This window comes from Vicia villosa, linkage group LG3 (genome assembly GCF_029867415.1).
Source record: "Vicia villosa cultivar HV-30 ecotype Madison, WI linkage group LG3, Vvil1.0, whole genome shotgun sequence".
Lineage (NCBI taxonomy): Eukaryota > Viridiplantae > Streptophyta > Magnoliopsida > Fabales > Fabaceae > Vicia > Vicia villosa.
Genome location: NC_081182.1, coordinates 90384119 through 90398554, shown reverse-complemented (window position 1 = coordinate 90398554; position 14436 = coordinate 90384119). Strand labels below are relative to the sequence as shown.

At 34.9% G+C, this 14436-nt stretch overlaps 3 protein-coding genes and 1 long non-coding RNA gene across 4 annotated transcripts; all 4 read right to left on the bottom strand.

Moving 5' to 3' along the window:
* Positions 1–708: 708 nt before the first annotated feature.
* Positions 709–2344, bottom strand: LOC131656323 (uncharacterized). The gene is made up of 4 exons (XR_009300066.1): positions 2070–2344; positions 1525–1745; positions 1204–1408; positions 709–1111 (listed from the first exon to the last, which is right to left on the bottom strand). It is a non-coding gene; the product is annotated as an uncharacterized LOC131656323 (long non-coding RNA).
* A 382-nt stretch (positions 2345–2726) lies between these two features.
* On the bottom strand, positions 2727–4413 carry LOC131656322 (probable small nuclear ribonucleoprotein G). Its single transcript, XM_058926059.1, has 3 exons — positions 4017–4413; positions 3074–3197; positions 2727–2962 (listed from the first exon to the last, which is right to left on the bottom strand). Exons 2-3 carry the CDS (start codon positions 3173–3175, stop codon positions 2900–2902), a joined length of 165 nt encoding a protein of 54 aa, XP_058782042.1. The 5' UTR covers positions 3176–3197; positions 4017–4413; the 3' UTR covers positions 2727–2899.
* A 7228-nt stretch (positions 4414–11641) lies between these two features.
* On the bottom strand, positions 11642–12925 carry LOC131658524 (uncharacterized). The gene is made up of 3 exons (XM_058927810.1): positions 12763–12925; positions 12289–12449; positions 11642–12109 (listed from the first exon to the last, which is right to left on the bottom strand). The coding sequence occupies exons 1-3, from the start codon at positions 12923–12925 to the stop codon at positions 11642–11644; spliced, it is 792 nt and encodes a 263-aa protein (XP_058783793.1).
* Positions 12926–13052: 127 nt separating this feature from the next.
* Positions 13053–14309, bottom strand: LOC131658523 (uncharacterized). The gene has a single exon (XM_058927809.1). The coding sequence runs from the start codon at positions 14307–14309 to the stop codon at positions 13053–13055; it is 1257 nt and encodes a 418-aa protein (XP_058783792.1).
* Between the last annotated feature and the right edge of the window lie 127 nt (positions 14310–14436).

Here is a 14436-nt window from a genome sequence, read left to right as displayed (position 1 = left end):
GTTTTTAATTGGATATATTAGATTATAAGAAATTCATCCTAAAAAAAGAAAAATATTGAACACAAAAGAAGCAAGAAAACTATTTTTTTTTGATAAGTAAAAAAAACATTTAATGTAAAAAATAGCTTATTCTGAATAATCTGTTGTTATTTATTTTGAATGTATAACCAATTGGATTGGTTTCTATAAGGTACTGCTTTAATAATTTCCAACTGGTAATTTATTGTTTTCCATTTATACATCACTACAAGAAAATTGACTTTCCGTGACACTCAAAAATTATCACTAAAAGTCAATAATCTGTAGCTAAATGTCTGCAAAACTTTTAGTGACACCTGCCTTTGGCGTCAACTTTAAGGGGGTGTGGTGTGACGCTAAATTAGATGTCACTGTAACTTTTAGCTACAGACAAAATTTTACCTACAACCATACGGCTGTCACTATAGGTTATCCTAATATTATAATTAGTAAAACTTATACCTACGACTATTTAGGTGTCACTAAAACTTATAAAAATTTTAAGATTTTTTTAAATATAAATTATCTTTTTGCTGCCACTAAAACTTCAATAAACAAAATTTTTATTATATGAAAATATAATAAATTTATAATTTTACATTGACAAATATTACTAATATTAAAATTAAATGACTGATTATAAATATTTTAAAATACATTAAGAACAATGAAAAAGTTAAATCACTAAAATTAAAAAATTATCTTATATTAAATTCAAATATTTCAACATAGAAAGTTTCATTCAATATACTTAGAATCTAACAGAAAAGAAATCAAATATAAGAATCTTACAAAAGAAATCACATATATGTATTTTAACATTCTTATATCTTCACTTGCACCCTCCATAAAATCAACCACTAGAGTGTTATATAAGTCCTCTCTTACATAAATGCCTGGAAAACACGACACCAAAATATCATTATAAAAGAGTGGAAATGTATTCATATAGATGCAGTGTTTTCATAAACTATTAAACTATTTAATGATTGAACTCATCTGATTATTATCACATAAAACAGGACACCATGTCAATTTAGGATCATTAGGAAACAGATTTACCACTTTCATAGCGCGTGAGGCTCCAGTATCTCTGTTAGAAAAACATAAATGCGCATGAGTAATAGCACAAATGAACAACTTTAAGATAGATTAGACTAAACAAAGAGAAAAATGTCTACATACAGGTTTGTTGCATGATAAACACTTCCAAATGATCCTCGTCCAATTAGTTTTCCTTCTCTACGCTGCTTATTCTTCTAGAACTAGTAACAAGACTGGAGAATATGCTTGTTGAGGTATTGGTAGCAGTAAATTGAAACTTGAATTTGGAAATAGCTTCATATAAATTGTCATGAGTGTTTTCTAGTATCTTTACTAGAGCTGTTGCCTGTACAAAATAATATGAGACTGATAAATGGAAATATCTCATATATATAGTAGTATTTAATAGTAGTATTTAGTGTATTTGAGAGGGAAATGATTTTAATAGTAGTATTTAATAACCTGGAAAAGGGTAACGTAGCATGATGATGAGGTCGTGGAGTCAACGGCGATTCTGGTAACGGAAACTAGTGAGAAACAACAGAAGACCGATGATGGTAAGAACTAGAACGATGAAGAAAAGACGGTAACGAAATAGTAACAGCCACCGTTGAATGAAAGGTTTCACCGTCTTGATCACTAGGACAACGCAACATCATTCTCTGACTAGCATGTCTACGCTGCTGAAATGATTTATTAGAAGATGAAGGTTTGTTATTAGTAGCATGATTCATTGCTGATTCATGTGATGTATGAAAGATTAGTAGTGTATTCATTAGTATTTGGTAGACTATGTTTTGCCATGAAATGGGAGACCAAGATACCCATGAAGGAAACAAACACCAATTTTTCCAATTCAAACTATTTTTCGTGTGTGTTTTTCGTGTGTGTTGAAAATGAAAATGACTATAATTGCATTGTTACCACTTAACTCAAGTTAATTCAAATTTTTATGTAAATTTAATTCTGTCAACTTAGAATGCCTTTAATGTTGTAGAGGAAAATACCTTTAATGCTGTTCCAAGCCTTTGACTGTGCTTCTCGTGTGTCACCCAACACGATCCCATACTTTGTTCACTTAACATCAACCTACTTCATCAGTTCCTTAAGGTTCTCATCAAGCGAATCTGGATGAACGCCATCATCCTTCGGGCCACAACCCGATGTGAAAAATACACATACCACATCGGTTTAATTGTATGTCTGATATGAAAAAAATCCACTTTTTTTAAAAACAAAATATATATGCAACATTTTACATCGGTTGCCTCAACGGCCCGATGTAATATATTGTTTTTAACATCGATGTCAAAAATTATCTTAATTTTAAAGAGTGCTGCAAAACATCTGAAAGAGAGCATCTAATACGCGAGCCAATAATTTCTTAAATGCAAAATTCAGGAAAAACGGGACATTTTAAATGTAAAAATTAGAGCAGGTTGTGACACTAGTAAAAGAGAAGTGAAAACTGTAATTCCTTAAAACAAAACAAAAACGAAACATCAAGTGTAATTCCTACAAAATAAAAAGAGAAGTGAAAGCTCTAATAGTCACTATAAACAACTAATATTTTTAGATTAAAGAGAATAAATAGAAAGTGAGAATTGCTAATGTTATATGCAATAGAAAAGTATCAATTTAACTGAAGAAGACATATACATCATTTTAGTTATACCAATACAATCCACTAAACTACTGAAGGTATCCTGGATTGAAAATAAACTAGAAATATAGCATGACAATACTAATAATCCCAATTACATTCAAAAACCGGAAATTGTTGAATTGAAAACTTAAACCTTACAATTTACTCATAAATGTTTACAAGAAACACATATTAGATGCTCCTGATTACTGGTTCAAGTGCCTCTCCAGTTACCACACTATTTCCTCTGATTACCTGAAGAATCAAAGTGAAATTAACAATGAACAATAAAAAGAACATGTTCAAAATTTATAATACACCTAAACCGCTAATATAAAATTGAAAGTGAATAATATGAGGACTTACCACCATCCCTATCTCATTTTTCTCATTGCCATTCACCTCCACAGTATTGTCAACAACCAAATTCATAAGCTGGTCAAAGCCCCGGAAGGTACCAACAATCATGTGATTTTCATTCAGCTATTGACTGCAAAATAAATAAATAAATTCAGGATAACTCTTCTCAAAATTGTAAAACATGTTTTCACCAAAGAAGCAACAAAATCCATAGATACACATGTTTAAACCATGTGAGCATAGATACATATAAAGAAAAATATTCAAGAGCAAAATTCACGAGTGCTAAACAAAGATGTAAATAACTAAGAAAATAACAAAACTCAAACAGAGAAAAGACCCAATTCATCCCAAATGATTAAGGTTTATATGCATAGTTGAAATAAATCATTATATGGTATATCAAGCCCTATTCTCATTTTAAACCTAAATTTTTTCCTAATTGCTACAAGGACTTAAGTATCGCAAAGCTGCACAGTAAAGAGAAAAGAGAAGTGGTCAGAGAAAGGAAGGAGGAAATCGAGTCAAAGAACGCAATGTAGCAAGAAACAAAGAGAACTTTGTGGTCAAAGAGAATTGGGTGCGAGTTCATAACTCTTCATTTCTCTCTACCCCACCCAGATCCAAAATTATATTTAAAAAAGGGGAAATATAATGAACTCCTCTGAGCCCCTCTATTTTGTCACTCAGTACAAACCTCCCAAATTTACTTCATAAAAAACTGGCAAGACGCGACCCCCTCCCCACTACTTAACGCTGTTACTTTGAAAATTTTCACACAATCAAAGTAATTAACAAACAAATTAGGCAATAGAATGAAAATAAACAATATATCTATAGATTTTGAAGCGGAAACGATAGATCCAAAACAAAAAGCATAAAATAACAATGAGTAAACTACGAGATCAGATCTAGAAACTGAAGTAATGAAAGAAGATAAGACACTAACTCTTGAGTTCATCGAGCCATCTACCGATGCTATCAAACGTAGTTCTCCAGCTAATATCATAAACAACGAGAGCACCGACGACGCCTCTGTAATACGCCGACGTAACAGCGCGAAACCATTCTTGACATGCAGTATCCCAAATCTGAGCCTTTACTTCTTTGGAATCAATTTCTAAGCTCTGAGTTTGAAATTCAACTCCGATTGAAACTTTGGAGTGAAGATTGAACTCGTTGCGAGCGTATCGTGAGAGGAAGTTGGATTTTCCGACGGTGGAGTCACACATTCAAGGCGAACGGAGGAGTAGGTGGTGACGGCTAGTATGGGTTTCGGCAGAAGAATGAGGTTTCGGCCGAAGAAGAAAAGATAAAAGATTTGTGGCTGCAAAAGAAGGAATAGGGTTTTAAGAAAAAATTGTGTTAACATTTCCTATCGGTTTTTTATTGGCCGATGTAAAGGCCAATTGTGCATAGAATTTCTTATCGGTTATTATGAAGGCCCGATGTAAAGGCCAACCGTGCATAGAATTTCTCTCATCGGTTAATATATAGACCCGATGTAAAATTCCTTATAACAAGAATTTCATTTTATTTACAATTCTGCCACCGCTTATTTTTTTCATTTTATTTACAATAATACCACTGTAAATACCTGATGTAAAATCCTTTAAGCAAATACCTGATGTTTCTTTCACCGCTTGTTTCTTTCATTTTTTCATATATTATTTATATCATTAAAAATAAATACATGATGTAAAATCTTTTGACAAATATTTTTCACATCATATATTTTGATACCTGATGTAAAATCCTTTAAGCAAATGTCATATTTTTAGTAGTGTATTTGAGAGTGCGGGACTAAAATCTTATTTTGTCCTGTAAAAAAAATGAGTGCGAGGCAGGGAAGACCTGCATGCATTAAATTTTTTAGGTCTAAAAATAGTAAAATTGTATAAAAAAACTCATGTCCAGAAAAGCCCACACAAAATGAGGCGGGGCGGGCACATTATAGAGAGCATGCCAAAAACCTTGTCCCGCCCGCAAAAAAGTGTGGGCAAAACAGGCTTTCTTCACAGGCCGGACTCGTTTTGCCACCCTTACCCACAGTCTCATTGTTGGTCACTGTAATAAGGTGGGAGAACTGATTTTTTGTTTTGTTATTTCACAAAACATGTTGCGGTAAGCAAGAGTCGCCACCGAATTTTATTTTATCTAATTAGAAAAGACAAAAAGAACAAGAAAGACCTTTAAAAGATTTTGAGTTCGGTGGGGTAAGTTATGAAAAGGGAAGGTGTTAGCATCCTTTTCATCCATGGTTATCCATGGGCTCTTAATTGCTTAGCTCACTTGTTTGTTTTGAAAAGTTTGAAAGTGTAGTGTGTGTTTAGAAAAACAGTTTGTAAAAGAACTTTAACTTTGTAATGATCCTCGTGCGGATGTATACAAAGTGTTATCTGGAAAGATGTTTTGGAAAACGAGGTGTGAAAAGCATTTTGAATGTTTTATGCTGAGCAAGCAATCAGGAGTTACCTACCCTAAGTTTGTAAGGTCTTTTTTGTTCTTAAAGTCTTTCCTTGAGTGATAGTACTATCCATACCATTAATGGGTAGGTAGTCCTATACATTGGATGTGAAGGGACATCGAATGGTCATAGAAGGCAACGTGTAATGATGTATTAGCATTCGAAGGGACTATCATGAATTTCGTAGGCAACTCGAGGGACAAGATCTTTTCATCGTAGGTAAAATCGAAGGGACTATGATATTTATATCGAAAGGACTAAGATGATATTAATTGGAGGAAACCTTGCTAAGACATCCCTACGTTCGAGGGACTTGACCATATAATCGAAGGCAACGAGAGAGGGTTACCCTAAAGGTGAGTGTGTGAAGGGTGTTTTGATTCAAATATTTAGTCTTGGAGTTAATGATCTAATGGTCAATTGATTAATCTTGCCATACACACCCTAATTAGCATACATCAAAGCAGTTGAGTGGTGCAGAAAGTAAAAGCAGAAATTAAATCGTAACTATTTCATGGCTTCGGGATGAGGGATACATAACCAAAAAATCGGGGAGTGCGAAAAGTAAAATCCTAGTTAAAACTATTACAAACTCGGAGCAGTTACATAATAGTGAAAAATTGCAGGGAATTTAAATCTAAACTATTACAAACTGTGAGCAGTTACAAATATAATAATAAAGATTGAAAATTGGAGAAAAGGGGATTAAGGTTAGAAGGTAGAAACCTAGGTAATATTAATTAATCCAAACTTAATAGTCTAAAGTAATTTTAATTAATTACACCCTAATTCTAAATTAATTAACTATTGGTTAAAACTCAATTAATCAATAATTCGCTAGAAAACCTAATTAAGAAAATTAACTAAATTAATTATCTTGGCTGAAAAACCTTAATTAACCCAATTATTTAAATTGGCTAAAAAACCTAATTCTAACTGGCCAAATGAAAAAAATGGACAACACTAACCTATTAATGTTTTTTGGTTAATTAATAATAATGATAAAAAGAAAGAAAAGAAATTGAAAAGAGAAAAAAAAGAACTATGGTAGTTAGGATCTGGTATGATTGCCCTCCAAGGGAGCTCCATGGGGAGCACTTCCAGGATCCTTCAGATTTGCGCTCAGGGAGATCAAAGGGTGGAGAACGAGGGTGCATCGCAGGCTCTTGTGGACAACGCGCGTTGGATTTGTGAATGCAGCATAACACACAATTGCAAAAAAGTATTTGCACGGGGTAAGGTTTTAACCCCAGTCCTAAAGGTGATGGATCTCCTCTCAACCAATCCGGCTGCACGCTTCATTACGTTAGATGATTAGTCAGAAAACAATAAATATAGAAACAAGCAGTTAATGGGGTCAGTCATACGCTGGGCCCCAACATCCCTCCCGTGGCCAATCAGAGTGGAGAGAGGAAGAGCTTATGTTGACTGTCCAACAAAAACGCAGGAAAGGGCCACACTGTAGGGTCAAATGTCTTCGTTCTCTATTCATCTTCCTCAACCATGTGAGCCTAGATTTTTGCTACAGCTTAACGTGAGATTAGCTACGGTTTCTCGAAGAAACTTCATAGAAAATTATGGGAAATTAACACCTGCAAAAAAACCAGCATGAACTCGTATGCCCTAACAATGGCGTTTACGAAACAGTGCCCTCAACCACTCGTGTAAGCATCCAAACTTGTTCTAAATGGTCTCGGGAACACGATAGCATCATCAAATTCTATCAAAGCGCATTAGTATGCGAAATACAAAAATTGAAAATACGAACAAAGTTGTTATTCATGATGTGTGTATTCCATGCGCGATCAATTTTTCAGGGCTTCGTAGATTTACCTTATGCTCTCCCAAGAGCTGAACGGGAGGGTTTGTTAGCTTTGAAAATGGCTGCAAAATTCTTTGTATCGTCCTAGATTTGGAAATTTTGTGAATTTTGGAATGTGTTCTTTGAGACTAGGATTTTCGTCCTTTGATTCAAGTCTTGTTGTACTTATATAGAGGGAAGAATTAGGTCAAAAGTTTATGGAAAGAATCATCCTCTTGATTATGAAAATTTGATTTGAAAATTTGCTTCAAAACTTTCTATTTTTTGAGCTCAATCTATTTCATGCACGTCTCTATTCTTTCATGATTTTATTTGATTTTATTTGAATTTAAAAGATTAAAATCAAATATAAATAAAATAATATCATAAAAAATATATTATTTGACCAATGGACCTCGTTTGGGCTCTAAATCACGCGGGAAATCCAAATGTTAAGGCCTAATTCTCAAAAGTATGAATTTTGCCAATTATGGTTTCAAGCATTTCTCAAAAATAACCTAACTTGCATCATTCATAACTTTCTCAATTTTGATCATATGACGGTGTTCTAATACTTTTTAGAAAGCTCAAGATGTCCTATACATGATCCTTTTGGCTTCATCTAAATTGAGTCTTCCATATTCTTGTACCACTCTTTGAGAAAAAGTGTCTTTTTGTTGATTTTGAAATGACTTATAATGTTTGGGCTCGTATCTCTCAACTGAAGCATATTTGGCCAAGTCTTTAGAGAGACAAAGTTGTAGAGAATTAAATTTCCTTCAAAATAAGCTTTATTTGGACAATTTATGACGAACCACGTGAAAGTTATGGCTGGTCAAAGTTCAGCTGATTTTTGGTTTAAAAACCCTAATTTGGAAGTTTTGAGTTTTGTTGATTTCTGAGCTTTTCTTGATGAATCATCATCAACCCTTAATCAAATTATGAATGTTTCCTCAAATCCTTGATATTGACCAAAAATCTTGACTTTTGACTGTATATTGACTTTTAGGTAAAACTAGTCAACTCTTGATCATTTGAGCAATCGATTGAGCAATCCTGCACTGTAGGACTTGAAACTTGGCATGGAGATACTTTGAGACATGTGGGAAGCTATGAAGTCCATTTGAGGTCTCAGAAGTTCAATTTCTTTGAAAATCCTCAAAACCCTAATTAGAGATTTGTTGCTTAGGAGCAAGATAGGTGTGCCCAATTCTTGTGTAGTCTTGAGCAGTTGGAGCTTGAGGAGATTGCTTGAGCCAAAACATTTTGAAATATGGAGGGAAAGTTTTGGGGTATGACAGTCACCCATGGCTAAGGCTTCGGTAATATATTGGGTCAAACCTTTTCTCTCCCGCTTCACTGTACTTTCATATGTTTCTAATAGCAAATAATATATATAAAAAAGTGGGTCAAACACAACCTCGAAAGAGTACTCTTCCAAAAAGGTCAGATCACTTGGAAAATGTCAGGTTACTTGAATCTCTATTGACGAAGATATTGAATAGGATTCTGAAGCCATACTGCAAAAGAAAAGGAGTTCACAAATCTACAACCATAGAACCCACTCCAAGCTTAAAAAAATACTCCTCTCTTCCATTTTTTTCGTTTGTTGTCTTATTGGAGAAATGTTTGTTATTCCTTTCCAACAAAATGGACCATACAATAGTATGTCAAATCAAGACAAAAACTTTCCTAAACTTAGAATTAACCCTTAAAGAGATGAAAACTTCAAAAGGAGTCCTAGTATCACTAGGAAGAACCAGTTGAAATCCTAACTACTCAAATATTTTATACCAAACACAAGAGAAAATATTACAAGTAACTAACAAATAGGAGGTTGATTCAAGCCAATGCCCACAGTGAAAACAAGACCTAGCCTCCAGATCAACAATAAAATTTCTTTTGAACAAATATTTTCTAGAAGGAAACCTGTCCATAAGAGCTTCAAAGAGAATACCACAACTTTAGAAGGAGCCTAACAATTCCAAATAAGAAGAAGAGACGGAATCTCCCTCACTAAAGGAGGATCGGAGGCATAACAAAGATCCTTGAGCACTTAGTAGGCCGAAGCCATCGAGAAAAATCCATCTCAAGAGTGCCTTCAAAATCCATCTTGGCACTGCTACAAAATGCGTAAACAACGCCCAAGTCACCACAGTTCTTCCAAACACCATGGTGACATCACTAAACTCAACCGCTAACTTTTTTTTTAATTTTTAAATTAAAAATTTTTAGGATATAATAACGATTGTTGAGCTCACCGGGATGATACAATCAAGCTTTCATGGGTTCGAACCTCAGCGCTCTAAAATATTTTATTTCTATAACATTTTGCGCCTTTTATTTTTTATTTATTTTTAAGAAAAATAAAAGTGATATCACTACAAATGTTTTGTTCAACCGTTGTGACACACACACATACACATATATCACCACGGTTGGTAATAACAACTATTGTGAAGTAACTTACCCATATATAAGTGATTTAACTCTCGCTTCTCGACAGTATCGCCGTATCTTTCATAGCAAAAATCCTAACACCCATTTTTTCTCTTTTTCTTCGTCCTTAGCTTTCTTACTCTACAGTATAACCGTCAATCTTGTTCTTCAAACATGAATGTATTCTTCTTCTTCCCTATTTACTCGTTTTTGTGTATGTTGTTGTTATGTTTCACATGATTTTCATTTTTTTTGTTAGATAGTTTATGATTTTTTTTATTGTTGTATCTTGTTGTTGATAAATGTAGATAAATTTTTGTTGACATGATTTTTTTATTATTTACTTCGGTTTCACATGTTCTGTTGTTGCTTACAAACCACTTTTTTCAGAGTTGTCTTCACCATCTTAACAAAGCACATACTTTGGCTATGGTACATATGGTTTGCGTTGCTATTGAAAAAAAATACAAGTATGAAGTTATTGTGGAAACTCTATCCACCTTGTATTTCTATTTCATAGCATCACAAACTACATGAACTTCATAATTTATTATTGTTCCACGATTATTTTCAATAAAAGGTGTGTTCTTGAACTAATTTAATATATCTTGTGATGGAATACTAAAAGATAATGGAGAATTTTGTAAAAAACCGTACAAGAATAAATAATTTGTAATTTAAGCACGTTGCCCACTGGGCGTTCCAATTTGTTTACTGTAAATATTGGTAAACAAGTGCTAGTCTTCCAAAAATAAGGATTTTTGATTATTTACAGGATCGACTAGATTGATCCTAGGACATTTGCTTTATATTTCAAATATTATTTTTGACAGTTAATAATACTTCGATGGTACTCATGCTCTTATTGAAAAGTTTGTTTGATCCATGTAATTCTTTAAAGTAAGGTTATAAAACTTATAAAGTAAGTAAGGTAAAACGCAATTGAAAGTAACTTGCAAGAATAAATTCTGGAAATATCTTAGAATTATAAGTGTGATTTGTATCCACAAAGTTATGACTAGTGTTAGTTGTGCTCTTAGAACAACATATTCTTCAGGTATCAATATGATCTTTTCACTTGAATCTGAAACTGAGACTATAACTTGTGAATCTTTTGTTGTGCCCACTAGTAGCAAGTGAATGTTTCAAGGAAAAAACTAGCAACAATAGTTTTCAAAGAAGATCCAAAAAGTTCAACAATTGCAAAAGGTACCACAATTGCATTTATTTTATACTGCCAGAAATGCATTTTTTTTAATAAGCAAGATATATTATAGGGAGCACAAAGGGTTCTCCAACTCGCTTACAAGAGGAAACGGGATAACCCGCCAAAAAAGAAAATTACAAACCAAAATATCTTTATGAGAGGAAATACGAAGGTTCCTTAGAGAACTCGTAAAAAGAGAAGTTGGAATGAGTAATTTTCCCATAAAAAGTCCACTTCCAAACAAGAATCTTAACATTCCAAATAATATCATTCACATTTCACTTATCCTTCCGAAAACACACCCTATTTCTAAGCAACCAAAGGGTCCATGAAGTAGCAAGCAAAACAACCCCTAACTTCCTCTCCTTCAGCCTTTTTTCTTTTAAAAAAATGGTGCCATTCCAAAAAGTTAGTCATGCACTCTTCCTCACTACTTTCCCCTTTACCAACCCACAATGCTATCTCCCTCCAAACCTTCTTAACCACCTCACAACTAAAAAATAAATGCTTCATACTTTATTCACAATTCCCACATAAAATATAATTCAAACAATCAAAAGATAAGGGAATACCTCTTAACAACAAAAGATCTTTTGTGGGAAGTCTATTGCGAAAAAGTCTCCAACCGAAAGCCTTGATTTTGAACGGAACTTCCGTAAGCTAAAGTAACCCAAAAGAGCTATCACACTTATTAGGAGGACCATAAAGAATCCGAAGCCGATCAGAAAACTCATAACACGGCGCTACCGAAAAAGCCAAGCCTGAATTACCACACCAAATCAATGAATCCCTACCGTCCTTCCACCCGTCGAAATCCTCCAACCGACCCAGCAACTCTTCAAGTTTGTTAGCATCCGCGGCCTCCCCCAACATGACTCTCTTCAAACTAGATACTTCAAATAATTTCGGAAATTCCTCTTTCAAAGAAATTTTATCCAACCAAGTAGATTCCCAAAAAGGAGTAAAAAGTCCATTGTGAACGGAGAACCTACTATTGACAACAATAGGATCATATGAAGAAGAAGAACCAATCTTAATCATATCTTTCCACCAAAGGGAGCAAGAAGAATGAGCTATAATATCTTTTCCGTCCCCAAAAATATACAAAGTTAAGTCTCCATAACGGGACTTCAAAATATTATACCACAAAGACTTTTGCCCGACAAGAATTCTCCATCTCCACTTGTTAATTAGAGGCAAATTAACATCCTCCCACTTTATCCAATGAATTCTTCTCTTTTCCTCCACTCCCCCCAAAGGAATTTATTTTGGATCCTAGTAATATTCTTCACTACTACTCTTGGCACCTTGAAAAAAGACATTGTAAAAATGGCTAAAGAACTAAGCACGGATTTTAAAAGAGTAATTCTACCTCCCAAGTTCAAGAAGCGGTTTGTCCATCCTTCTAAGCGATTCTTCATCTTTAGCACAAGAGGATTCCAAGTAGCTTCCTTCCTTGGATTGAAACCTATCGGAATACCAAGAAAATAAAAGTTACTTTGTTCCCTCTTACAAGAAAGAAAATAAGAAGCCGCATCCAAAAAAATGGTTGCTAGAATTTATGCCAATCAATTTGCTTTTGTGAAAGTTAATTCCAAGTCCCGAAACTAGTTCAAAAGCCCGAAGAACCGTTTTAATCGCCCTCACATGTTTCCAATTGTCATCTCCCATAATTAATGTGTCATCCGCAAATTGAAGAATGTCAACCCAACAAGAATCCTTTATTGCAAATCTTTGAAATTCCTACACTTCTATAGATTTTTTAACAAGGCCCGAAAAACCTTCCGCCACTAAAACAAAGAGAAACGGGGAGAGAAGATCGCCTTGTCTCAACCCTTTGTGAACATCGAATACCTTTGTAGGACTCCCATTAACAAGCACCAACATACTACTATTAAAAACCAATAATTCCATCCACTTCATCCATTTATCCCCAAACCCCATTCTTAGAAATGCATTTTATGCTATAAAGAAAAAACTGTCCTTAATTATATTTATTTATTTTTTAATAAGCAATGGAATTAAGAGAGCAAAAGGGATGCTCCTCCGTCTCCTCCCCAATACAAGAAGGTTACAACGAAAAACACAATAAAGGTTGAGTGTTCCAACCGAAAAAATTACAAACCGGCACCTTCTTATAGAAAGAACCTAACCAATGCCACGACGAAATAGTAATCTCCGACATACACTCTATGAAACTAAAGGACTCATCTTTGAATATAATGGCATTGCGCTTGTTCCACAAAGTCCAAATCGTTGCAAGCCAAACAACCGACAAGATAGCTTTCTTGGAGAGACAATTAATCTTCTCACAATTAAAGAAGAAATCAACAAACTCATCAAAAGACAAAATTTCCCCAACTCCAAGCCACATATAAACTCGGCGCCAAACTCTAATCGAAACAACACAATTCGAAAAAAGATTATCCCGAGATTCTTCCTCCTTCGAACAAAAAACACAAAAAGAATCCCTACCCTCCATCAAAATACCACGTCTCACTAAATGATCACGAGTAGCTATACGGTTGTAAATAAATCTCCAAGCAAAGAAAAGAATTTTAGAGGGAACCTTAACTTTCCAAAGATGAGAGAGAGCACGAACTCTATCCGCAACCACCACCTCACCCAACAACTTGCTATTAGGGAAGACGTAGAAAGACTTAACCGAAAAATTACCATCCAACTCCGCTTGCCAATAGAACAAATCTGACTCAGCCTGCTGAAGTACAAAAGGCCGGAGAAGCTGTTTCAGCTGACAAAGAGACCGCCGAACAGCAGCGCTGCCAGCTGCTGAGCCGATCGCTGCCGCCTCCTTAGAGCCAGCTCCCTGCGGCTCCTCCCTGCCCCTGTGACTCTCAACCACAGCCGCGGATTGGCTAACCCCTTCTCCATCGTTCGCAGCCAGCCTGAAAGCTATACTGTCCTCCTGGAACAGCTCTGGCAGAGCCCAATTCCAACCATTGTTGACCAAAAAACCTGTAGAAAAAATACTGGAGAGATGGTTGTTAGCCAAAGAAAACAGAGTCGGAAATTCCTCCATCAACGACCGCTGCCCAGACCAATTAGCATACCAAAACGGTGTTGAAACTCCATTGCCAACAATAACTCGAACAACACTAGTAAAGTTTTCCAGAAGAAGCTTTTCATAGTTGTCCGAGATGATTAAATCTCTCCACCACACCAAGTCATTTTTATGCACCACCGATGAATCTCCAACCAAAACCTTAAGCTTTATGTTACCATACCTTGCAACCAAAAGATCTCTCCACACCGCATCTTTTTCCGTTAAAATTCTCCATTTCCATTTGCTAGGCAAAGCCACATTCATAATTTCAAGATTTTTTACTCCCAACCCTCCTTCTTCTCAAGACTTACAAACCGTATCCCAACTAACCCAACAAATAGAACGTTTGAGATCTCCGCCTCCCCAAAGGAACTTGCGTTGAATCGAACAC